This window comes from Callorhinchus milii, unplaced genomic scaffold (assembly GCF_018977255.1).
Source record: "Callorhinchus milii isolate IMCB2004 unplaced genomic scaffold, IMCB_Cmil_1.0 Scaffold3, whole genome shotgun sequence".
Classification (NCBI taxonomy): domain Eukaryota; kingdom Metazoa; phylum Chordata; class Chondrichthyes; order Chimaeriformes; family Callorhinchidae; genus Callorhinchus; species Callorhinchus milii.
This window is the reverse complement of record NW_024704744.1, coordinates 62,651,262-62,676,681: the sequence shown is the minus strand read 5'-3', so window position 1 is coordinate 62,676,681 and position 25,420 is coordinate 62,651,262. Positions and strand designations below refer to the sequence as shown.

Below are 25,420 nucleotides of genomic sequence, written 5' to 3'. Positions count from 1 at the left end.
ATTGCAATCATGTCCCGTTACCTCCCTACCTATCCCACCTGCTTATCCCCCACTCCACCACCTGCTGCCTCAGCTCCCCTGGCTTCAGCCCCCTGCTCGCCCCCCGTGCCCCCCGGCCCACCACCAGCAGCCATGACGTCCCGAAACACTGAAGCGCTCCCCCTCGATCCCTCCGCCTCGGCCCCTTCCGGCCCCATCTTCCAAGTCGCGCCTGAAGACCTTCCTCTGCAAACCGTGCCTCCGGCCACCTCCCCCGGCTCGGGCTGGTGCTCCACCACTGTCAGGCGCTCTGGGGCGCTGCCCCGTGTGAGGGGGAAGCTGTGGTGGTGTAGCACAGGGCCACTGCTGTTTCAAACCCTTTGGATTCCCTTCCGTCCGAACCACAATGACTGACCGGAGTGGGTTGGCGCAGGCGCGCTGCTCCCCTCGGCCGCGAGGGGGCGCGCTCCGCCTGACGGGCCGAGGCCGGGGGTGGGTTATCACCTTTCCTTCCCTCACCAAGATGGCGGCGACGGTGGCCCGGATTTCGCTGGCTCTCGCGAGCGAAGAGTGGGGAAGGCGGGGGGGGTCAACTTCCCTCACCAAGATGGCGTCGGCGGTGGCCCGGCTTTCGCTGGCTCTCGCGAGAGACGAGAGGTGGGGAAGGGGGGGGCTTTCCCTCACCAAGATGGCGGCTGTCGCGCTGCGGGGCCTGTGACGGGGGGCGGCGGGACGCAGGCCTGGGTGGACCGGGGATGATTCCCCAGTTGATGCGCGTTTCTCTGGCCTTGTGTCGCAGGAGCTTCGGGCAGCGGGTAAGACCACACAGGTTGGGGGGTGTTATCTCCGATTCCCCCCCCCCTCCCATCGCAGCATCGAGTTGAGCTGCTCAGACAGGGGGGGAAGCGGGGAGATCGAAAGCACGATCGAAGAGGAGGGTCTTGAAGGTGACGAGGGAGGGGGTGAGATGGAGAGACTCGGGATGGAGTTTCAGAGGGTGGGTGCAGAGTGGCAGAAGGGGCGAGTAAGGCGGGGGACATGAAGCAGGCTGGAGCCCGCTGAGCAGAGCGAGCGAACAGGGTAATAGGGGGTTAGGAGGTCGCAGAGGTAGGGGGGAGCAAAACCGTGGAGGGCTTTGAAGGTGAGGACCAGGATCTTGAACTGTATCCTCTGTGTGATGGGAAACCAGTGGAGTTGGGCGAGGATGGGGTCACGGAGCCTGGTGCATGAGAGGACACGGGCTGCAGAGTTCTGGATGATCTGCAGCCTATGGAGGGAGGAGTTGGGGAGGCTGACAAGCAGGGAGTTTGCATAGTTGAGCCACGATGTAATGAAGGTGTGGATGAGGGTTTCAGCGGCCTGCGGTATGAGACAGTGGTGGAGCCGGGCGATGTTGCGGAGGTGTGAGAAGGCAGAGCAGGTTATGGTGCAGATGTGGGTTAGAAAGGATAGTTGAGGGACAAACAAGACTCCAAGGTTCTGGACTGGCTCAGTGAGGTGGAGTGTGCAACCACGGATGGTGATGCTGTCAGCGTCTGAGGTGTGGAGGGGCTGACGGGAGCCAATCAGGAGGGTCTCGGTCTTGTTGACGTTCAGCTGAAGAAAGTTAGCTCTCATCCAGGACTTGATGTCTGACAGACATTCTGTCAGCACAACAGTGGTCCTGGAGTCAAGCAATGGAGGCAGAGAGGTAGAGTTGGGTGACATCCGCATGCATGTCACCACGAGGCAGCATATAGATGTTGAAGAGGAGGGGACCAAGGACAGAGCCCTGAGAAACCCCCCACAAGATGGTCCGGGGGCTAGAGGAGAAGCCGTTTGAGGAGATGACGTGTAGGCGGTGTGAGAGGTACAATCTGAATCAATCAAGGACAGTGCCGTGGAGGTTGAGGTGAGAGGAGAGGCAATGGATGAGGATAGAGTGGTCAACGGTGTCGAAAGCAGCAGAGAGGGCAAGGAGGACGAGGAGACAGAGGGAGCCCTGGATGCAGATGGACAGAATGTCATTTGTCACTTTGACCGGGGTGGTTTCTGTGCTGTGGTCGGCATGGAAGCCTGGTTGGAGAGGTTCGAGAAGGGAGTGGCAGGAGAGGGAGCAAAGCTGAGAAGCAACAACTCATTCCAGGAACTTGGAGAGGAAAGGGAGGTTGGAGATGGGGCAGTAGTTAGGGGAGTAGAGAAGGGTCCGGGGAGGATTTTTTAAGTATAGGAGTGATGACAGCGTTTTTTAATGGGGCGGAAACAGTACCAGAGGACAGGGAGAGGTTAACGAATGTCAATGAGTAGAGGGGCAAGGAGATGGAGCTGGGAGGTAAGGAGAGAGGTAGGGATGGGATCCAGGGAGCAGGTAGTGGGTTTCATGCGGGTTATGGTGGTGATGAAAGAGGAGAGGGAGATGGGTTCAAAGGTGTGGAGGGAGGGGTGGGTAGGGGCTGGGGTGGGAGAAGATGGGAGTCGGTAGCAGTTGCAGAGGAAAGAGGCAGTTGAGCGGATTCCCTCGACTTTGGATTCGAGGAAGTCCAACATCGCCTTACAATTGGGATTTGGTTTACTGTTTATTGTCTTAATGACATTTACAATTTTATACCTCTATAAGGTCTCCTCAGACGTCTCCTTTCAAGATTGAAGAGGCCTAGATTGTCTGATTGCTTCTAATAGGTTGTTCCTCTAATTCTGGGAATCATCCTCCTTCACTGCCTTTTAGGACTGGGCAAATCGGTGTCTGCTGTACAGTGTCTCCAGCATCTGAGTCTGCCAAGTGCTCTGGCTCAAACTTTAACATCCCGGGTGGATACAACACCCATTGGGACCAGATTCTTGGAGCATTTTGCCATTTCAAGGTCAAATTGTGTATCATGTCTAAAAGTGTTTTGGAAAGAAAATGGGACAAAGTAAGTGGTCACAGAAAATATATTACATTACTGGAAGTGTCATCGTTCAGATAAGACATCAAGCCAAGCTCCCGCCTGTCCGCTCTTCAGGCGGATGTTAAAGATCCCATGGCACAAATCAAAAAGATAAGGGAATTTCTCCTGATGTCCTGACCAATAGTCTTGGAGGTTAATTAGTCATTCACTTCATGGTTATTTCTGGGACCTTGCTACGTACAAAATTGCTGTGCATTTGTCTACATTGGCAGTTATTTCTGTCAAGTATTTTTGAAACATTTTATCATGATGCAAGTTATAATTTTCTATTCTGACATTTTATCCCTGTATTCCTTAAAGTTGCTTTTTGTTGCTGTTTAAACAGTTTGCATCCACACTGTTTGATGAAAGTGGTCTTCCAGCCAATCTTTGTGTCCCAGCAAACTTAATCAAGATACCACAAAGAGGTACGTTACTCAGTACTGTTTTTATTTTAACTTTAATAATCTCACTAACAAAGTAAATGAAGAATGTAGTGATTATGATCCTACGGTGTGGGGTTATTTTTTTTAAGAAATGTAAACTATGAACAGGATTTTGAATGGAATTGGAAAAAATAAGAAGAGAAATTCATGTAGGATTTTTTTACTGAACGTGTGATAGAATTGTGAAATAATGTACCAACACAAGGGAACTACAACAACAACTTTCAATTATGTACTGTTCATTTATTCAATTTCTCAACTACCACCGCATCTCCAACCTCCCTTTCCTCTCCAAGATCCTGGAACGAGTTGTTGCTTCCCAGCTTCGCTCCTCCCTCCTTCCACTTCCTTCACAAACCCCTCCAATCGGGTTTCTGTGCCGCCCACAGCACAGAAACCGCCCTGGTCAAAGTGACAAATGACATTCTGTCCATCTGCGACCAGGGCTTCCTCTGCCTCCTTGTAATCCTTGACCTTTCTGCTGCCTTTGACACCGTCGACCACTCTTATCCCCATCCACCGCCTCTCCTCTTACCTCAACCATCACAGTTCTGTCCTTGACTGGTTTAGATCGTACCTCTCACACCGCCTCCACTTCATCTCCACAAACTGTTTCTCCTCTAGCCCCAGCATGGTCTCGTGCAACGTTACTCAGGGCTCTGATACCTATATGCTCCCTCTTGGTGACATCATCCGTAGACATGGGGTCAACTTCCACATAATAATAATAATAATCCTTGCATTTGATATAGCGCTTTTCACGTCGGGAGGACGTCCCAAAGCACTTCACAGAACACACTGTAAAGGGAATTTGACTGTATATTTGTGGGCGAACGCCGCAGCCAATTGCGCACAGCAATGTCCCACAAACAGTCGTAGATTGAAAATGACCAATTTATTATTGTTTTTGGTTTTGGAGGGATTATTATTAGGCGTGTGGAGTAAGGAAACTTGCCCAAGGTTTCTCAGGTCTCTCGCTTGCAAAGTGAGTGCTCTAACCACTGAGCTACAGGACTCCACGAACATGTATACGGATGACACCCAACTCTATCTCTCTGCCTCCACGCTTGATTCAGGACCACTGTTGTACTGACAGTCTATCAGATATCAAGTCCTGGATGAGAGCTAACTTTCTTCAATTGAATGTCAACAAGACCCCTCTGCTGAGTGGGCTTCAGCCTGCTTCACAACCCCTGCCTCGCCCAACCCACCGTTGGCGGGCGGGCCTTCTGCCACTCTGCCCCCATCCTCTGGAACTCCATTCCGTAGTGCCTCTGCCTCGCCCCCTCCCTTGCCTTCTTCAAGACCCATCTCAAGACCCTTCTCTTCAACCGTCTTTCGATCACCCTCCAGCCTCCTCAATCCTGAACCCCAGCTCGGGTCCGATACTCTGACTGTCCAGCGCCTTGGGACGTCCTCCCGACGTGAAAGGCTCTATAAAAATGAAATTTTGTTTTTGTTGTTAAGTAGCACCCTTCCAACGGGATAGTGTCAGAGGGTTTAACAGTGGGGGAGCTTGACGCCAAGGCAGGGAGGTGACCATAAGCATGGTTTAAAAGGAAGTTCTTCGCCTGTGATCTGAAGACGTGCAAGGCCCTGGCTTTGACAGCAGTGATAGAGGGATAAATGGCATATGTCAACTAAAAGGATTCAAATGTTATCAGATTTAGAGATGGATACATCAAATAAATCTTGTGGAAAACCGGAGATGCAGTGCACTTAAATCAACTTGACCTGACCTTAGGCAGAGCACCTTTTTTTAATCAAAAGTTTTTTCTCTGGTGTAATTTGACAGTAAAATCTACCCCAACGTGGTCCTCTATTCTCTACATCTTAATTGGTCTCGCTCGTCCACGATCTCAGTGGAATTGTTTTATTATGCTGTAATTCCTTTGATGAGTCTTCATCCTCTGGTCAATATTTCAGGAGGACCACCTCCAGTTATATCTGGGCTGCCCGTTTTGCGGCAGTGTGAGATCACTATTCCTTCACATCTGCAGCCCAGGAAGGCCTGGCTGCAGTCTCTACGTGGTCACAGCGAAGACCAGTTAGGCGTTGTTGATCTGCATCCTGATGTCTTTGCAGTAACTCCAAGGTAATCTCTTCACTTTCAGTTCAACTAAAATGTCAAGTTCAGTAGTTTTCCCATGTGTACTGTATTCAGAGGTTCGGGTTTGTGAAAAAAACACATGATTCTAAACAATACCTTAGAAAGGGGAGGAAAAAAGGTTTCCTCAATGAAAAGCGCTGGTGGAATCCTTGTGAGTTGTCACCATAAAAAAAAGGTCTCTTGTTTACTGTTGGTCACCCTTTTTTATATTTTTAAATAGAATTGATATTCTACATGAGGTTACAACGTGGCAGAAAAACTTCAAAAGGATAGTAAGTGGATTTTTTTTTCCCTGCCTATTTGCAATGGCAGCTATTCAGTTGACACTGTAAATCTATTTATTCAGTGCATAATAATATATTTGTAAATCAGTGCTAGAAAAAGAACTATAACATTAGAAGGCCAATAAAACGGTAATTGATTTACAAACAGAAATAAATCCTAAAATCTTATAACAACAAAATTACATTTGTATAGCGTCTTTCATGTTGGGAAGACGTCCCAAGGCGCTGGGCAGAGTTGTGGAGGGTGGAGGGCAGGGGGGAAGCAGGGAGATCGAAAGCACAGTCGAAGAGGAGGGTCTTGAAGGTGGCAAGGGAAAGTGTGAGGTGGAAGCACTGCGGGATGGCGTTCCAGAGGGTGGGGGCAGAGTGGCAGAAGGCCTGCCCGCCAATGGCGGGGTGAGCGAGGAGGGGGATGTGAAGCAGGCTGGAGCCCGCTGAGCGGAGGGAACGAACAGGATGGTAGGGGGTTAGGAGGTCGCAGAGGTAGGGGGGAGCAAGACCATGGAGGGCTTTGAAGGTGTATCCTCTGTGTGATGGGAGTCGGAAGAGGATGGGGGTGATAGGGTCACGGAGCCTGGTGCAGGAGAGGACACGGGCTGCAGAGTTCTGGATGATCTGCAGCCTTTGGATGGAGGAGTTGGGGAGGCCGACAAGCAATGAGTCTGCATAGTCAAGCCTGGATATTATGAATGCGCGTATGAGGGTCTCGGGGGGCCTGTCGTGTGAGACAGTGTCGGAGCCGGGCGATGTTGTGGAGGTGGGGGAAGGCAGAGCGGGTCGTAGCGCAGATACGGGGTAGAAAGTATAGTTGAGGTTCAAACAAGACCCTGAGGTTCCGGACTGGCTTAGTAAGGTGGAGTGTGCAGCCGTAGATGGTGATGCTGTCAGCGTCTGAGGCGAGGAGGTGCTGATGGGAGCCAATCAGCAGCGCCTCGGTCTTGTTGACGTTCAACTGAAGAAAATTAGCCATTATCCAGGATTTGATGTCCGACAGACATTATAATGTACCACGTGCATCCAAAATTCCAACCCTTATTTAGTCCTCTGAATTTTGTGGGGGGAAAGGGTTCATGTTATCAATGGATTTTTTCATAATTAAATTTCAATTGGCAGAGCTATGCTAAGGTGAAGACACGAGCTGAAGTGCGAGGTGGAGGCAGGAAACCATGGAAACAGAAAGGAAGTGGCAGAGCACGTCAGGGAAGCATCCGGTCCCCGCTCTGGAGGGGAGGTAACGGTCACGTGTTTAAAATTCTATTAATAGACATTTTGTACACATTTCACCTTTCACCCCCTAATGCTGTGGGTGTCTTTTTTATTTTTTTCCTATGTTGAACAACTGCTAATGGTCATATTGCTGTGAGAGGCATACATTTGTAGAATCCTGTAGCTCAGTGGTTAGAGCATTCGCCGGGCAAGCGAGAGACCTGAGTTCAATTCCAGGCAGAGGGCGAAACCTTGGGCAAGTTTCCTTACTCCACACAGAGCCTAATAATAATCCCTCCAAAACAAAACAATAATAAATTGGTCATTTTCAATCCATGACTGTTTGTGGGACACTGCTGTGAGCAATTGGCTGCCGCGTTCGCCCACAAATATAGTCAATTCATTTTACAGCATATTCTGTGAAGCGCTTTGAGATGTCGAGAAGACATGAAAAGTGCTATATCAAATGCAAGGATTATTATTATTATTATTTCACTGTTTGTCTGACAGAGTCTTATAGCATTGATCATCTTTCCACATGTTCTGGAATCTATGTCAGTGTGAACCCATCCTGAGAGTGCTCTGCTGCAAGCCTCTCAACTAATTTGATAGGTCAAGTATGAAAAATTTTAAGCCAACAATTCTCAGTGATTCAAACAGTGAACAAACTGTTCAATTAACTAGTGGTTTTTACTGTTTAGAACACAAGTTTCTATCTGAAATGTTTTTCTGATGGATTACCTTGGTGTAAAGTTTTACTGTTTTGGTTTGATAGGTGGCATAGCCCATGGGCCTCGAGGGCCAACCAGTTACTATTACATGTTACCCATGAAAGTGCGTGTACTGGGTCTGAAAGTGGCTCTCACCATGAAGTTTGCTCAGGTAAGAATAATAATGTATTCTTCTCACTGGCCTTGATCATCCATGTGTCTACAATCTATAGACCTCAAATCTAAATTTATCCTGACAGTAAATTTACATGGTATTTAAAGAACTAAAACCATATAGTTTGCTATTGAGAGTAATGTCTGGTGATTTTCCCACTGCTTTTCCAGCTCGGACCACATTACCCTTTAGTACTTTGGCTTGCAGGATTCACAGGAGTGGGAAGAATCCCTGCCTCTCTAAGTCCTGCTGATGCACCAGGCTGTAATCAGTAGTGCCTTGGAGTACCCAGTTGGTGCAAGAACGTATTATATATGGCATGTGAAATGCATAACTCATTAGTGGCTGTTAAGGAGTCTACATTGAGACAGCATAAGTCTGAAAGGTACTTCCAAGTACATTATGACTTGAGTGAGCTAATGTTTTATACTAATCTATCTTAGTCTACCTGTGTCAGCCTGGCTCAGGGATAGCATTCTCGCCTCTGAGTTAGAAGGTTGTGGATTAATGCCCACTATGGGACTTTGAACTTGTTTAGTCTATGCTGACACTTCAGTGCAAGGCTGGGGAGGTGCCATCCTCCAAATGAAACATTAGACAAGATAGACGGTAAAGATACCACAGCATGTTTGAAAAGAGAAGGGAGTTTCTCCTGGTGTTCTGGCTAACAATCCCCCAAATAAAATTGATCACTCACTTCGTGCCTATTTGTGGGATGTTGCTATGTGCAAATAGGCTGCCATGTACACCCACAAAACAGTCGCACCACTTTACAGTTTATGCCTTGAAGAGCTTTGAGACAATGATGTGATAAAGCATTATAATTCAAGGATTATTTCATTATTATTATGCATTTTTTCTTCATCTCATTAGAGTAGGCAGTGCTGGAATCTGTTTAAGCATTTCTTGGGGTACAGATCCATGGGCATTAACAGACCTCCCACCTCATCCAAATGACAAACATTTCATGTGTAAATCTACAGTAAAGAGTGAAAGCATAGTGGCTATTGAACCCTGGGAGGCACCTCTGAATAGCTTGGTTATTAGAAACTCTGGAGGATGCCATTTCTTTCTCTTCCCTGGGCCTGGCTCTTAAATTAAATTTTTACGTTGAAGGTTTATGACACGTCTCTTGGGCTACTGTCCATTTATCGTTACATATAGTGGTGATAATGTTTGGTTGTTTTCCAGGATGACCTTCACATTATTGATTCTTTGGAGATGCCCACCCCAGATCCTCAGTATCTTGTTGACTTGATACAATATAGATGCTGGGGTAATTCCGTTCTTATTGTAGATGTGTAAGTATTTATGAAACTATACCCATATGAAAATAATTAAGTGAATAACAGCTGAAGATGCAGGCAAATTAAATTCATTACAGATTAGAACAAATATTGGAGGCACAGATAGTCTGTGGATGGGATTGCGGCAGTCAGGACTCGTCCAAGTCAAAAGGTTCAAGACTCACATTGGGACTTTGAACTCAGCCTCGGCTGATGTTCTTTTCCACTGCTGCCCTGGCAGACGTGCTGTCCTTCGGACAAGTCGTTAAACCGAGGTCCCTTCTGCTTTTTTCAGAAGGATCTTAAATATCCCAAAGTACTATTTGAAAATAGAAGGGGGTTTCTCCTGACATCTTTGTCAACAATTCTCCAGATAAAATAATGGTGTAATAATCTTTGCATTTGATATAGCGCTTTTCATGTCTTCTAAACGTCTCAAAGCGCTTCACAGAATAGACTAATGTGAATTGACTCTATATTGTGGGCGAAACGGGGCAGCCAATTGCACGCAGCAGCATCCCACAAAAATTTGTAGAAAAATTCAGTTTGTAGCACATTGCCATTGCAAATCGGCTGCCACATTTACCTAAAAATAGTCATGTTTCAAGGGAAATTTTGTGCTGAGTTTTGAGATGTTTTGCTGTGGTCGGGTGCCATGATCAAATGCAAGTTACTTAAGGGAAGTTAGACCTATGTGAAATAATGTGAAGCAACAAATGCAAGGATGCCTTGTGCTTGGGCTACATTGCCAAATCAGTTTCAATTCAGTTGTGCTGTATTGTACTCTAGCCTGACCTTTCCTGGAGTACTTACTGTGTACAGTTCTGGATTCTGACTCTAGATCAGCTTTTCTCAAATGCGACCACAGCAGCCACTGGCCCGGGGGGAAGGGAGATTATATATATGGTGTGGAAACCAGGCAAACCACTGTACAGTAATTTCTATCAAGCACTTTGAGCCATCCTCCTGCCATGAAAAGTTCTTTACTAAATGCAAGGATTCTTCTATGTATTAGAGGGGACTTTATGGAGACTTAAACGATAATACAGTAGAGAAAGTAAAACACTGAATACTTTGAAAAAACAAATCAGCAATTTGTGAAGGACCAGTTTAGGACAGATATATTTAAAGTAATCCCTTCTGGATATCCAGACCAGGCCCAAAACTTAAACCATACGCGTGTAGACTCTCACTGTCCTAGTGCATGCCCCTGACTCAGATTGATTCCTGCGAGCAGAAGAGAGCTTATTTGGAAACTTTTCATTCATAGATGTGTAATTTACTCACCTAGATTGCTAAGTTTTTTTTGGCCATCTTTGTAATAGGAAATCCAGTTATAAAGCCAGAAGAAAAAATAATTTCTAATCATTAATAATAATAATAATCCTTGCATTTGATATAGCGCTTTTCACGTCGGGAGGACGTTCCAAAGCGCTTCACAGAACACACTGTAAAGTGAATTGACTATATATTTGTGGGCGAACGCGGCAGCCAATTGCGCACAGCAATGTCCCACAAACAGTCATAGATTGAAAATGACCAATTTATTATTGTTTTTGGTTTTGGAGGGATTATTATTAGGCTCTGTGTGGAGTAAGGAAACTTGCCCAAGGTTTCGTCCTGCCTGGAATTGAACTCAGGTCTCTCGCTTGCAAAGCGAGTGCTCTAACCACTGAGCTACAGGACTCCACAAGTCCTCCGCAACATGCATTAGTGCATGTTGTGGTTGCATTTGAGAAAAGCTGATCTAGAGTCAGAATCCAGAACTGTACACAGTACTCCAGGAAAGGCCAGGCTAGAGTACAATACAGCACAACTGAATCATCAAAAAAATTGTCTTGTGTATATTGATACAGCATTTTGTTTTACTCTTTTAGTAAGGAAGACATGCCAGAAAATATTTTAGCAGCCACCCAATATTCCAAAACCATAAATCTGATGCCCGCTATAGGTAAGAAATATTCAAGATGTGTTTTGTTAATGTTCAAATTCTGGCAAAATCATATACATTTTCTGTTAATGTGTACATTTTATTGACAGTAACTATTTATTGAATGTAATCATATTTCAGAGAACCCAGTACATTTTGAACTTGAGTAATTCAATAATTTCTTATATGTTTATAAAGCCTCCACCAGTTTAACAATGTCGAAGACAAAATAATTCATTATCAGTGAATCGCAAAAAGTGTTCTCTTCCACAGCTCAAATTGTAGTAATCGCTCCATAAATTAAAAAGATTTGAACAGAAACTTAACAGAACTGTTTGTACATTGGCGTAGCTGGTATTGTCTTTCAATTGTCTGATAAAATGAATTGTTTAAAATAGGCATAGTTGTTGGAAGTAACGATACCAGTGAGAACAATTTTAATTAAAGTCCTCTGTGGATGCCATAGCAAAGTACACACAGACCGCAAATAGTACTGCAATAGACAAAATCAACTAGATTAAGGAATCTATTATCCTAAGTACTGTAATGAAGAATACATATTTATAAATACAAGGTGATTTATTCCTGGTTATTTGTGTGTGTGAGTGCATCCTACTTACTTGTACTATCTATACCTGTCCATGACAATTCACTTCACAGTATATTGCGTGAAGAGCTTTGGGATGTCTTGAAGACGTGATAAGGCACTGTATCAAATGCAAGGATTATTATTTTTAGATTTCATCAATGTATGTAAAATGTATCTAATCCATTCAGTAGTTGGTGTAATATGGAAGAAGAAACTTGTATCCAAAAATATTTTTTTCACAGTGGAAGAATTGGTAAGAACTTAGAATTGTTGTAGCTTTTACGTGGATACAACTACACAATTAGCAATCTCATTTAAACCATTAATTAAAATTGTTCTCGCTGGTATCATTACGTTTCTAAAATAGGTATTTTCAATAATACCCAATTTAATATTCTTTTTCAGGATTGAATGTTTACAGTATGCTGAAACATGAGACCTTGGTTCTTACGTTGGATGCAGTCAGTTTCCTCGAGAAGAAGCTTCTATGGCATGATACCAGATACTCTCCCCTCTATCCATTCAAACTTCCTTACAGTGACTTTCCTTAAAACATGAGGAATTGTGCTTGGCAGAATTATAACGTGGAAATAAGATCATTTCTAATTTCAATAAAATCAATGACTTCATTATTTAACTGATTTCACATAAAATTGTTTCACAAACACTAATTACATAACACTGCAATCAGATTTTTTTAAAAATCCAGCTATAAAGGATAGAACAACTTATGTGGAATGGTTCCATTTGCCATATCATGTCTAATTCCCCACCGCAATGCAGAACGTTTCTTATCAGTTGGTACTATATAGTCATTTGGAATGTACATCCGCTGAGGTTTCTGCAGGAAAGAAACAAACGGTGAAACCACTTTGATAGTACATCAGTTTGTATTATTGGTAAGACAATTTATGAATTCTCCGAATTGCCATTTGCTTGGAATGGAGTGGCACTTTCCCCAGATGGATGGATCCTGCTTATCTAATTTCAGGAAGTTTTAGATGCAGGTTGATAAGAAACTATGCTTGAAGACCCCATCGTGTGCTTTGGGGTACTGCTGGAATTTAACCAACTAAACCCTCAATGCTTGCAATTGGGAGCACTGTCTGGTGAGCTTCCAACTGCTTGTTCAGCTGGGAGCATCCTACCTATTAGGGCTTTGGATTGTAGGATTAGCAGGAACCAAGTGGGAAGAATCCCTGATCAAAAATGATCGGTCATTAATAGTGTCTTGCTCTTCCGTGGACAATCCTGACTTAGGTAATGGACAATTGAGACCACTACAGTGGATCAACTCAATTCTGATATTCTTTTGCCAGGCACATCATCTTGGATCCAGCTCAACTCTGAGGCTTACACTTACCTCGTAATAAGTAGTTGGTCACGAGATGTCCAAGAACTGTAGGCTTTAACTCTCGCTAGGTAGATAACAAGTACCAAGAACTCCTAACTTACATCCCTGGATATACCAGCATATGTTCACAAACCTAGAATCCTAATAACACCTCATTAGCTGTCATCCCATGCCTCAAGAGTTTCCTTGTCAGCTACTCAACGGATATCAGCCTTCAGTGTGGTGGAACCTATACCGGACAGCTTGTGCTATGCCAGTCACTTTGAAATTCTAAATACTTGTTGAAAGTCAATAGAAACTGAGATGAAAATTATAGATTACTCACTGGAGGTTGGCGGCTCTTATACAGCATTTGTTGCTGGAAGAGAAAAAACAAAAGTTGTGCTTAAGACAATATCACTTGTACCTTAAACCTTCCTAGTAAAAAGAATGGTGGTACTCACCCTGATGACCCAGCGCAACTCCTTCTGATCTTTTTCTCCAGGCATTTTAAAAGTGTCCCATTCCCTTTTATACTCAAAGTACCTGGAAAACCAACAGAATATATTTACCCTATTTAAGCCATGCTTTTAATCTATCCAACCCATATCAATACTGTAGTTGTGAAACAGGCAGTCAAGCAGTAACATAATTAAAGAAATATTAGATCAATTTTGGTCTAGAATCTTCTGATGCTTATGTTATTTGAAGCTGAATATGTTAACATACAGTAATTTCAGTGTGAGCCAAGTGCAACAACGTAAAATCCAGGATTAGCACTATCCACTGCGAATGCAAGCATTAATTTAGTCCCGTTCAGGATTTGAAATAGTTAATTTCTCCACGCTACTATCCTGAGAGGACTTACACCAAAAATACATAATGTCAAAATAAGCAAATAGATAAGTGCATCAAGTAAATATTTCTCAAAGACTCAAAAATCCAGTCTTCCAGAGAAAAGGTATAGTAAACTTACTTTGTTACGGGATCAGTTTTCTTTAGGTTTCTGGTATGAGGATGATCCATTACAGGTCGGATAACTAACGGCATGGTGGGGAAAAAAATGTTAGATGTATGCTCTATACTATTTCAATTTACAGTTCTGTGGGGAGAGGGAAATTAATTCAAAGATAATATGCTTCTGTTCCTCTCCCTCCTATACATATCACGTTCAATAGAAACATTGTTAAAATAAATTATATATAATACAAAGAACTCATTTTATAGTCCATAGTACAATTTACAAAAGCTTGATATTAACTAGAGCAACACATCTTACTGAATGTTCCTATTCTGAATTTAAAATCTTAACAAAAGCCAGAAATGTTCTAAATGAGTTATTACAAACAAGCAAAGTAAATTCTTTATAAGTGGTTAATATGATTGACGTTTCCAAAAGACTAATAATGTTTCACCTGGGATTAAAACAAACATTTCCTTGTTAATGTAGATTGTGGGAACACAAGGCAATGACTTGAACTGTTGTAATACAGCACTCACATGATTTTGGTCCACATAAAGCATTAGAGCCTTCATTCCCTGTAGGCCTATGACTCCACTGCATTGGGAAGGGGGAGGGAGAGAAAGAATAAGCATTCACCTGCAAAATATAGTCACTACAATTTACAGTGAAACCCGTGAAATGCTTTGAGACATCCTTCTGACATTGAAAGCGCTATATCAAATGCTAAGACTGATCATCGCTGCTCCATGAAGCACGTGGATTTCAAAACTGAAAGACTTATCAATGAAGAATTCCAGAGCTGGTACAGATTTTTTTTGTGTGTTGGTACAATTAAAGAGCACAACTTAAAATAAAAATCCACCTTTTTTTTACAATTTGCATGGTACAAATCAATCAAATTTTATTTGAGAAGAAAATCTTGAGCCAATCGGTACAACACAAGCAAAGCTAGCCCAGTTATAAGATAAGTTACCATATCTCTTGTGAAGTAAGTTTGGGCAGACCCCGGTCCTCTGTAAGCGATGATGCCCGAGTCGATTGACCTTGATTCTTCACTTTCTTCATCGGACTCTGCGTCATGGTACAGAGTTTGAAATCTACTGATCCTTTGTTCCAATTCACTGACAGAATCTTCAATAACAAAGTAATATTAAATAAGATAACCAAACATTTATACGCATAGATGTAATAAATCTATGGTATATTATACTACTAAAGTGAAATTTACTGCTAAAGTGAAATTTTTCTCGATAATATATGCCCCCAACCTCTGGAATTCCATCCCCCAATCACTCCGCCTCGCCCCCTCCTTAGCCTCCTTCAAGTCCCACCTCAAGATCCTCCTCTTCGACCATGCCATCGGCCACCTCCCTTCCCCTCCCTTCTCCTCCCCTGACCCCAGCTCAGGTTTGAAATGCTGTACACTGTCCAGCGCCTTGGGACGTCCTCCCGACGTGAAAGGCCCTATATAAATGTAATCTTGTTGTTTTGCAAACAGGATGCTAAGCTGAACAAGCTGTTTTGTGCTCTGGTCATACCACATCTGGAGTAGCGCATGCAACATAATGTGATGAAGTAAGGATAGAGGATTTCTCCCAGTGTCCTACCCATTGATCCTCAAAATATTGAGGACACTATTTTGATCATTCCTTTGTTACTATTTATTTTTAGAATTTGCTAGATGAATGAAGACCAAGGTCCATCTAGTTCACCTTCCACCATCCTGCAGTCGCTTGACATGTCGTGTCCCAAACTATATCCTGAGATATTATTTTCCAGCAGAATAAGGCAATTCTAGTTTAGTGCAGCTTTTTGAAACAAATGACATTTTCTCTCTAGGGAGCCTGTTCCATAAGTTTGCTACTCTCAATGAAGTAGTGTTTTGGCAGATTTGTTCTGAATTTACCCCCCTTCAGTCGTAGACTGAAGATCATTGACACATAAATGGATCTGTTAACTCAGGTTAAATTAAGTTGTCCCTCCACCCACCCAATGGCGGTTTGAAACATGGATATCTTTGACTGTTCCATTTCAGACGATGCAATCTGCAATTAGATAATTGCAGATTGCATCCTCTGGTTCTACTGTTCAGTAGAAGATAAAACAGCTTGTCATGGTCTACATTATCTATTCCCTTCAGAATCTTAATGAGCGTAATATCGCCCCTCAACCTTCTCTTCTGGGATCTTGATGTGCGTAAAATAGGTGCCATGTTTATCTACAAAAAGATAGTAACTACATTTGATAGCAATTAGCTATGGAGTGTTTTCAGATGAATCCCACTAAAGGCATCATGATCAAATCCAAGGATTATCATTTAATTTCTCATGTCCATAACTATACCCAAACTTTTTTTGAAAAGCATCACATGGTGCTTATGTTTATCCTCATGTCAAATGACTGGAATGAAAAAAACAGGCTTTGTTTACGGTTGCTGCCCAAGAGCAAGAAAAGTGGAAACTACATGTTACATTTAAACTCACTAAATGGGTTTAAACTTGCTATTAGCTATAATCATTTAAGATGTCATTAGAAACATGGCAATGTATCTTATTGCCAGCTTTTCATTAATAAGATTTAAAGGCACACAATACAGAGACATCCTCAAGTTCCCTCAGATCCTAACTTACCATTTTTTTCTTGATGTCTGTTGAACGGGTCAGTCACTGACATGCTACAGGAAGATTCATTTCTACCAGAACTGAGATGATGATCTGTATCATTAGATAACACATCATTTCTTCCATTACCCAGCTCAAACAGAGGCCTCTGGATGGAAGAATGTGGCGAATCACTCTTGGTCATATCCTTTGAGTCCTCGCTTTCAATCACAGCATTATTCTCAGGCCAGCTGTCTGGGAAGGCCGTTCCTGTAACGCTTGCCATGGGCCGAGCAGTTTGATCATTTACTGCAGACTGCTCAGAGTCCTCATGACTTGACTGGTCAGACCAAAATGAAGAAGATAAATCATCATCCTCTTCGCCACTGTCCCAAAGGTTATCATACATAGTTTTATACATGGTTATTGGACAGTGCTTTTATCCTGTCCAACGCACTAGTACAACAATTTTAACAGATGGAGAAGCTTAGAAACTGTTTCATGAAGAGACTAATAAGGTAAGAGGATTAGGTCAAAGTGTCTCACAGTATCATCTAATCAGCAGGTGAACACACAATTTACCTAATGGCAAAAGCTGCACTAACCTAGAATTGCCTTAAACGTATGAAGGATACGGCCCTCTATGACAACTATCTAGCCCATTATATTTACCACAATCAGTCTCGCTTGTTACAGATTCATCACAAACTTGTACTTCTCCATTCTTCTTCCTGCAAAACATGCACCAATAAACCTTAAGAAAGTTTCACAAAAGGTGTGCTGTGTTCATGGACAGCATCGAGAAACAAGGATGAGTATTTTCAGTTTTTTCTTGATTGAATATATCTTGATTGATGGCATGAATAAAGAAATATTCAATCAAGAAAATGTATTTTTTGATTAAAGGTTGGCCACTACTGGTGAACAGCAATGTCCCACAAACAGCCAGGGAGTGAATGACTAGGAGTGAATGAGGGATTTGCGGCCAGGACACTGTGATGTGGCACTCTTGCCACTGAGTCAGAAAGTTGTTGGTCCAAGGCCCACATCTAAACTGACACTACAATGCAGTGCTGGGGAGATGCTGCATTGTTGGAGGCGCCATCCTTCAGATGAGATGTTAAACCGAGGCCCCATCTGCCTGTTAAAAAATGGTCATTCATTGTTAAAGGTCCCATGGCACTATTTGAAAAGAGGAGTTCTCCAGGTGTCCTGGCCAACAATCCACAGTAAAACTGGTCATTCACTTCATGGCCGTTTGTGGGACATTGCAGTGCGCAACTTGGCTGCTGTATTCACCAACAGAAAACACAGTTTTCAATATATCCAATAAAGCGCTTTGCGATGGCATCCCACCATTATCCTAATTGTACGGATTACAACAACAACTTGCACTTATATAGCGCCCTTCATGCAGGGTAGCATCCCAGAGCGCTTAATTATTTGCATTTGTTACTTATTGATAATAATAATAATAATAATAATCCTTGCATTTGATATAGCGCTTTTCACGTCGGGAGGATGTCCCAAAGCGCTTCACAGAACACACTGTAAAGTGAATTGACTGTATACTTGTGGGCGAACGCGGCAGCCAATTGCGCACAGCAATGTCCCACAAACAGTCGTAGATTGAAAATGACCAATTTATTATTGTTTTTGGTTTTGGAGGGATTATTATTAGGCTCTGTGTGGAGGAAGGAAACTTGCCCAAGGTTTCGCCCTGTCTGGAATTGAACTCAGGTCTCTCACTTGCAAAGCGAGCAATAATAATTATTGATTCCCGGCAGGGTGAAAGCTTGGGGGGAAGTTTCCCTACTCCACACGCCTGATAATAATCCCTCAACAAAGAAATAATAACAATTTGGTCACTCAATCCACAACTGTTTGTGGGACACTGCTGTTCGTAATTGGCTGCCGCATTTCTCCCACAAATATACAGTAAATTCCCTTTACAGCATATTCTGTGAAGCGCTTTGAGATGTCTAGAAGACATGAAAAGCGCTATATCAAATGCAAGGATTATTATTATTATTAATAGGATTATTATTATCAATAAGTAACAAATGCAATAAGATTTGCGCATGTCAATTCAGTTTTATGAATCGTTTCATTCTGTTTGCGTACCGTAGTACTTTTCTCCGCAGAGTCGGTTTTCTTTTGCTCCCACAGGGCCCTTCAGGATTGTTGTCAGAATGAGCTTGGCTGCTATTACTTTCCTGATCTGGACTGTTGTGAAGCATCAGTGTACATGGTGCAGAGTTACACCTAAACTGGCTTGGATTTGGTGCCACCGAGGAACTAATGTACGAGTCAGGCTGGCAATATCTTCCAGGATGACGATGCAAGAACCCTCTCCCATTTGAAGGCAAGGCAACCTATAAATGGAACAGAAGAAAATGAGAGTTAAAAATGTATTTAAAGAAGTAAAGTTGTCATTTTACAAAGATGGCTAAAATAACAATGGCAGCATCAAGCCAAAGCACCTTGTTTTGATTTTATCAATTGATGGATAGCACATTTTATTTTTAAATCCATGCAGTTGTTTTGGAATTAAAATAAAGTAGGCTTCTTTATCTAATTTTGCTAAAAAAAAAGGACCAGAAAACTAACCTTGCCCTTCAGCTTTTAAAGTTAAAAGACCAATTAGCCTGGCTTGCCAGGAGATTTGGAGGCGCAGTCAAGTCACTGGGGCACAAATTATTTCCACTCAGCTTCCATTAACCTTCCAAGCCAAAGCTCTAATGGTGGTTCTATCTGGACAAGCAGCAGGAAACTTGTCAGACAAGATGCAAATCTGGCCCACAATATGCACACAGCTATGTCCCATATGCAGCCATGAAGTGAATGGCCAATTTTTATCTGGGGAATTGTTGGCCAGGGCCCCAAAAGAAATTCCCTTCACTTTTCGAATAATGCTGTTGGATATTTAACTTACCCTGAACAGGCAGTTAAAAGCTCAATTTAAAGTTTCATCCGAGGGATTGAATCTCTTACAATACAGCACTCCACCGCACTGCACCGAAGTGTCAGCCTTGACTGTGAGTTTAAAGTCCCAATATGGGGCTTGAACTCACAACCTTCAGAGGTGAGAGTGCTACCAAATGAGTTAGGCTGATACCCAGGTAGGCACCAAACCCTGTTCTTGAAACTAGACTCCAGATAGCATATTAAAGCAGCTGTCATTTCAAAAACTTCTCATTTACTATAACAGATTTTAGGATGATGATGAAAGGACCTGTACAGGAAACTTGCCAAATGCCAGTTATTTGATATTCTAGAAGTAAAAGTCCAATATTCTGTACCAGTTTTACTTGTCCAAATGCTTAATCCAAGTCATAAAGACTAGGGGGCACTCATTTAGAGTGCTGAGCATCAGGTCAGTATAGGCCAGAGCCCTCCCTCCCTGCAGCTGCTTCTCCCTTTTACCACATATCCACCTCATGGTTATAAAACGGTGCTAATAACAGCAAGAAACCTGCAGGTTATCCCATGTATCACTGTTACATATCTCATGTATTACAAGCGCTCTGGCACGCTACCCTGTGCGAGGGGCACTATTTAAATGCAAGTTGTTGTTACCATATATATGTGTGTGCATGTGTATAGTCTCTCCACTCAAGAGTGTGGTATGCAGTATTGTTTACAATTCACCACACAATGATTCCGTACATTATATGGGGAATAAGTAATTCCTGCTCACCTGTACTATGGATTATTTGTCTCCCTGCTCTGGAGTGTGTTAACAAATGAGATTGGTTATTTTAAGGAAAATAAATTTGGATGAATATAGAAATCAAAGTTATTTGTCCATTTCATCTGAATCTCAAGACAATAAAAATATCTTGTTTAAAAAAGGACTTACCTGATTCTCTTTTCCTGAACTGAACTCTTGTTGGGTGATCTGTGTTGCAGCAAGTGGTTGGCATGTGGATTGAATCCTTGCCTGTGAAACTTAAACAGAAAATAATGTGCGCAAGGCATTTTTTAAATATAGAATTCTTGCTCCCCAAAAAATATTAAAAGTCATGGAAGGAACTAAGACTTTCTTAAAATTCAGTTTTCATCCTTGGACACACTTTTTAAAAAATTACCAAAATTGCTCCTTCCCACTTTATCAATGAAATTGGCCTGTTTACCACTTGATAACTACATGTTGTAGTTGGCCTCTTTTTTCTCTCTCTCAGGAACAATTTTATGTGTTCATTGTATTTAAATGAATGAATAAACACATTTTTTAAATTTGGAGACGTGCATAGAGCATACTCACTGCAAGTCTCAAGCATTATCTTTAATGATCAGCTGTTTGAAGTACTATGTTTAAAAAAAAGCAGCATATGTAACCAATGTATGCCAGTATTTTCTCTTGTAGCACAACCATCAATGTCTCTCTGTCTGTTTGTCTGCCACTGTTTGTCACTAATGTGTTGGTTCTAACAGGAACCCTCAGTGTGTTGCTTTCAAGCAACAGATATATGTATTCGTCCACAAAATATGCAGTCAATTAACTTTACAGTATATTCGTGATAAGACGTGATAAGGCGCTATATCAAATACAATGATTATAATTATATTTGACCGAAGACACCAATTAAAATGGCAACTTACTTCTGTCAAAAGAAGCTTTTGCAGGTAATTCTTTTCCAAAACAAGATCAAACTTTGAAGTTGCTTTCACCCTTGTTTATACAAGAAGCTTTACCAGAAAACGGCACATAAACATCTATTGCACATACCATGGTTTGATGAAGCCTTGCTCTCGACTGACTCTGGAGAAAAGCTGGTAGTGCTATTGCTCTTTGAACGTTCATGGTTTATCAGTTCTTCTAGATCTGAAAAAGTAAAAGGTACTATTGCAGTTTCCTACCACAGCTTTGTAAAAAGAACTGTACACAGATCAGAAAGTAATCATCGAGTCCTATAGCTCTGGTTTAATAGTTAGACACTGTAGTCCATTACCAGTGGAATTACCAGTCTGCTATCAGTAGAACAGTGGAATCCTTAAGAGATAAAAGTTTAACACCAGAAACCCATCCATCACTATGAATTTAAAGAGGTATATAAAATGTCCAGTAAAAATAACATTTCTTGCAATTACTCTTTGATATATGGTGCAGTTTAATCCTTTGGCTAAAGTTGCTGAGACAATGCTTGCTGGTGTGCCTGAAGCACCTAGTTCACACCTCATATCTTCATGGGTGGGTTCACTGTGTTAATGACTGATGAGATGAACCCCTTCTTCTCAAATGGCTGAAATTCAGATCCAAAACCTCCAGTTAATCAGCCTATCGGTGACTATTTTCTAGAGATGCAACTACTAGCTCCAAAACAGAGCAAAAGGTAAACAGGCACGTTTAGATTTTAAAGTGTTAATACAGAAGTTAACAAATGAATATCGGAAAAGAAAATAGAAAACCAAGACAATGGGAGGGGGAAAGATTTTAGAGAAAGTTTTAACTTAGATCATATTTTAGCAGCATTACATTTACAATAGTAAATACATTTCTACATCTTTAGTAACATTATAATTACCGAGTTTTCACCATCAGTTTGAAAACTGAATTCTCAAAAGTAAATCAGCTCAGACAGTGTAGAGCTATCTAGAACATTTTATGGACGAAGTACCTTTTTTGAACTCTTGAAGCCGATGTTCTGGGATATTAGAGTAACCCAGCAAAGCTAGATGCTGCTGAATTTGTTCCTCTGTAAACTCCATCCCATTAAGATTATGCTTTCTGTTAATGTTTCTCTCCTCAATAAGGTTCTTCAACAGAGCTGAAACAAAGTTATTATAACTGGTAAAGGAGATGCAAAACTGGAGTACAGGTCATCAGATTCTGGTCATCAGATAATAGAGATCTCAAATACTACTGTTGTATCCTTAACAACAAATCCCGCTTCTTTGAAGGTAGCAAAAACACAGCAAAGGCAACTGGCCATATGAGAACCAAAGTAGAAACTGGAGTATTGGAATACCAAGAATCTATGAGATTGAGAAGTAAGTTATTTTAAAGATTTGGAAGCGTAGCACTGGAGCAGAGAAATGGAAATGTTAAACAGAATCAGAGGATTATAACAAAACAAAGAAGTTACAGTAATCAAGGATTCAATTAATAGTGACACAACTCTTGCAACTGATAATATAGTTTAGCAAAATTCTAAGGACATCAAGAGCAACTCCCTTCTCTTTTGAAATCGTGCCAATGGAGTCTTTAACCTGAACAACCAGGTGGGACCTTGATTTTACATCACATTCGAAGGATAATGCAGCACTGCACAGGAATGTCAGCGCAAACTGTAAACTCAGTTATAACTTGAACTCACAACCTCAGACCCAGAGGCACTTTTCAGCATTTATTATCGAATAAATAATACAAATACTAATAACAATTTCACTAAACTATTTTGTCAACTAATGCTATTATAACTCTGGTGTAAAACTGGAATCTTCTAACATAGAATGAGACAAAATAATGGACTTTGGCAGCACACCAAAACTCAGGGCAATACTACTAATAATCTTTATATATATTAATCTCTCTTTTTCCAATTGCTAAACCAAATTTTCCAAATGCCATGAGTGTACGAATGCCTAAATGAGCGCCAACTTTCTGCAATCTGAATGTGGACAGATGAAAGCCGTCCTCCTTGGCCCCCATCGACATATTCTGGCTTAGATTCAACCTCCTTAACCCCCAATCTTGTCCCTCAGATTCACTGAACCTATACGCAATCTCGGTCAGGTTCGATGCGGAGTTGTTCTTCCTCGCCCACATCCAGTCCCTGACCAGGAACACTTTCCTCCACCCCATTGCCCACCTCACACCAAACACAGATGAAAGCCTTATCCAGGCATTTGTCACCTCCAACTTAGATTTTTAAAAGCCATCCTCGCAAACTCCACACACACTACTTGTGTACATCCCACATGTATATAAAGTCTTGATCTTCATACTGGTGCACAAACCCCTTCCTGCCCTCGCAGCTCTCTACCTCTCTGACCTGCTTACTTCCCACTCCGCTACCCGCCTCCTCCGCTCAGATGGTTCCGGCCTCTCACACCTGTCGTCCACTCCACCGTCAGGGATTGGCTCAGTGTCTACGCCCCAAAGCTCTGGCTCTCTGTTCCTCAATCCCTCCGCCTCGCCCCCGCGGGTCCGTCTTCAGATAACACCGAGGCCCTTCCTCTTCGACTGTGCCTACGGTCACCTCATTACTGTCCCAGACCAGCGGCACGACACGCCACTGCTTAAATGCATGAAACGTGCCACCTATGCTACATATGTATAAATGCAAGTTGTTGTTGCTACATTTTGGGAGAAAGAGTAAAGAGAAGAGATATACAAATAAGTGGGCCGAATGGCCTCTTTCGTTCTGTACATTTCTGCAGCTCTAAGTAGCACTGGAGCCTGAAGACAGTAAAGGTGACCGACCTGCGGTATCAGCCGTGTCTGTGCCTGTATGTCGGTATCTTTTGGTCTCTGTCTCTGTCTGTAGCTCTCCCCCTCTCTGTGTCTCCCTCCCTCTGTGTGTGTGTGTCTCAGCTCTGTGTGTGTGTCTCAGCTCTGTGTGTGTGTGTGTGTGTCTCAGCTCTGTGTGTGTGTGTGTGTCTCAGCTCTGTGTGTGTGTGTGTGTGTCTCAGCTCTGTGTGTGTGTGTGTGTCTCAGCTCTGTGTGTGTGTGTGTGTGTCTCAGCTCTGTGTGTGTGTGTGTGTCTCAGCTCTGTGTGTGTGTGTGTGTGTCTCAGCTCTGTGTGTGTGTGTGTCTCAGCTCTGTGTGTGTGTGTGTGTGTGTGTCTCAGCTCTGTGTGTGTGTGTGTCTCAGCTCTGTGTGTGTGTGTGTGTCTCAGCTCTGTGTGTGTGTGTGTCTCAGCTCTGTGTGTGTGTGTGTCTCAGCTCTGTGTGTGTGTGTGTGTGTCTCAGCTCTGTGTGTGTGTGTGTGTCTCAGCTCTGTGTGTGTGTGTGTCTCAGCTCTGTGTGTGTGTGTGTGTCTCAGCTCTGTGTGTGTGTGTGTGTCTCAGCTCTGTGTGTGTGTGTGTGTCTCAGCTCTGTGTGTGTGTGTGTCTCAGCTCTGTGTGTGTGTGTGTCTCAGCTCTGTGTGTGTGTGTGTCTCAGCTCTGTCTGTGTGTGTGTGTCTCAGCTCTGTGTGTGTGTGTGTGTGTCTCAGCTCTGTGTGTGTGTGTCTGTCTCAGCTCTGTGTGTGTGTGTGTGTGTGTGTCTCAGCTCTGTGTGTGTGTGTCTCTCAGCTCTGTGTGTGTGTGTGTCTCAGCTCTGTGTGTGTGTGTCTCAGCTCTGTGTGTGTGTGTGTCTCAGCTCTGTGTGTGTGTGTGTGTCTCAGCTCTGTGTGTGTGTGTGTCTCAGCTCTGTGTGTGTGTGTCTCAGCTCTGTGTGTGTGTGTGTGTCTCAGCTCTGTGTGTGTGTGTGTGTGTGTGTGTCTCAGCTCTGTGTGTGTGTGTCTCTCAGCTCTGTGTGTGTGTCTCTCAGCTCTGTGTGTGTGTGTGTCTCAGCTCTGTGTGTGTGTGTGTCTCAGCTCTGTGTGTGTGTGTGTGTGTGTGTCTCAGCTCTGTGTGTGTGTGTGTCTCAGCTCTGTGTGTGTGTGTCTCAGCTCTGTGTGTGTGTGTCTCAGCTCTGTGTGTGTGTGTGTGTCTCTCAGCTCTGTGTGTGTGTGTCTCAGCTCTGTATGTGTGTGTGTGTGTCTCAGCTCTGTGTGTGTGTGTCTCAGCTCTGTGTGTGTGTGTCTCAGCTCTGTGTGTGTGTGTGTGTCTCTCAGCTCTGTGTGTGTGTGTGTGTCTCAGCTCTGTATGTGTGTGTGTGTGTCAGCTCTGTGTGTGTGTGTGTGTGTGTGTCTCAGCTCTGTATGTGTGTGTGTGTGTGTCTCAGCTCTGTGTGTGTGTGTGTGTGTGTCTCA

The 25,420-nt window shown here is 42.9% G+C and overlaps 2 protein-coding genes across 2 annotated transcripts; one reads left to right on the top strand and one right to left on the bottom strand.

The window, feature by feature from the left end:
* The first annotated feature begins 641 nt into the window (after positions 1 to 641).
* On the top strand, positions 642 to 12,258 carry mrpl4 (mitochondrial ribosomal protein L4). Its single transcript, XM_042333390.1, has 9 exons — positions 642 to 794; positions 3,232 to 3,313; positions 5,258 to 5,426; positions 5,662 to 5,713; positions 6,839 to 6,956; positions 7,707 to 7,813; positions 9,008 to 9,117; positions 10,980 to 11,053; positions 12,027 to 12,258. Exons 1-9 carry the CDS (start codon positions 735 to 737, stop codon positions 12,170 to 12,172), a joined length of 918 nt encoding a protein of 305 aa, XP_042189324.1. The 5' UTR covers positions 642 to 734; the 3' UTR covers positions 12,173 to 12,258.
* Positions 12,109 to 24,040, bottom strand: hyls1 (HYLS1 centriolar and ciliogenesis associated). The gene is made up of 12 exons (XM_007898461.2): positions 23,948 to 24,040; positions 22,140 to 22,289; positions 21,251 to 21,346; positions 20,381 to 20,469; positions 18,643 to 18,893; positions 17,191 to 17,249; positions 14,892 to 15,049; positions 14,455 to 14,512; positions 13,931 to 13,994; positions 13,419 to 13,500; positions 13,301 to 13,333; positions 12,109 to 12,462 (listed from the first exon to the last, which is right to left on the bottom strand). The coding sequence occupies exons 2-12, from the start codon at positions 22,228 to 22,230 to the stop codon at positions 12,331 to 12,333; spliced, it is 1,113 nt and encodes a 370-aa protein (XP_007896652.1). The 5' UTR covers positions 22,231 to 22,289; positions 23,948 to 24,040; the 3' UTR covers positions 12,109 to 12,330.
* Between the last annotated feature and the right edge of the window lie 1,380 nt (positions 24,041 to 25,420).

What these genes read in the sequence shown, in the direction of transcription:
- mrpl4 (XM_042333390.1), top strand. Translation starts at nt 735, where the DNA reads ATGATTCCCCAGTTGATGCGCGTTTCTCTGGCCTTGTGTCGCAGGAGC. An exon ending in AATCAAGATACCACAAAGAG is followed by an intron (nt 3,314 to 5,257) that starts GTACGTTACTCA and finishes TCAATATTTCAG; the next exon opens with GAGGACCACCTCCAGTTATA. An exon ending in TCCGTTCTTATTGTAGATGT is followed by an intron (nt 9,118 to 10,979) that starts GTAAGTATTTAT and finishes TTACTCTTTTAG; the next exon opens with TAAGGAAGACATGCCAGAAA.
- hyls1 (XM_007898461.2), bottom strand. Translation starts at nt 22,230, where the DNA reads ATGGAGTTTACAGAGGAACAAATTCAGCAGCATCTAGCTTTGCTGGGT. An exon ending in AGTTGCGCTGGGTCATCAGG is followed by an intron (nt 13,334 to 13,418) that starts GTGAGTACCACC and finishes TTTCTCTTCCAG; the next exon opens with CAACAAATGCTGTATAAGAG. An exon ending in ATAAGAGCCGCCAACCTCCA is followed by an intron (nt 12,463 to 13,300) that starts GTGAGTAATCTA and finishes TCTTTCCTGCAG; the next exon opens with AAACCTCAGCGGATGTACAT.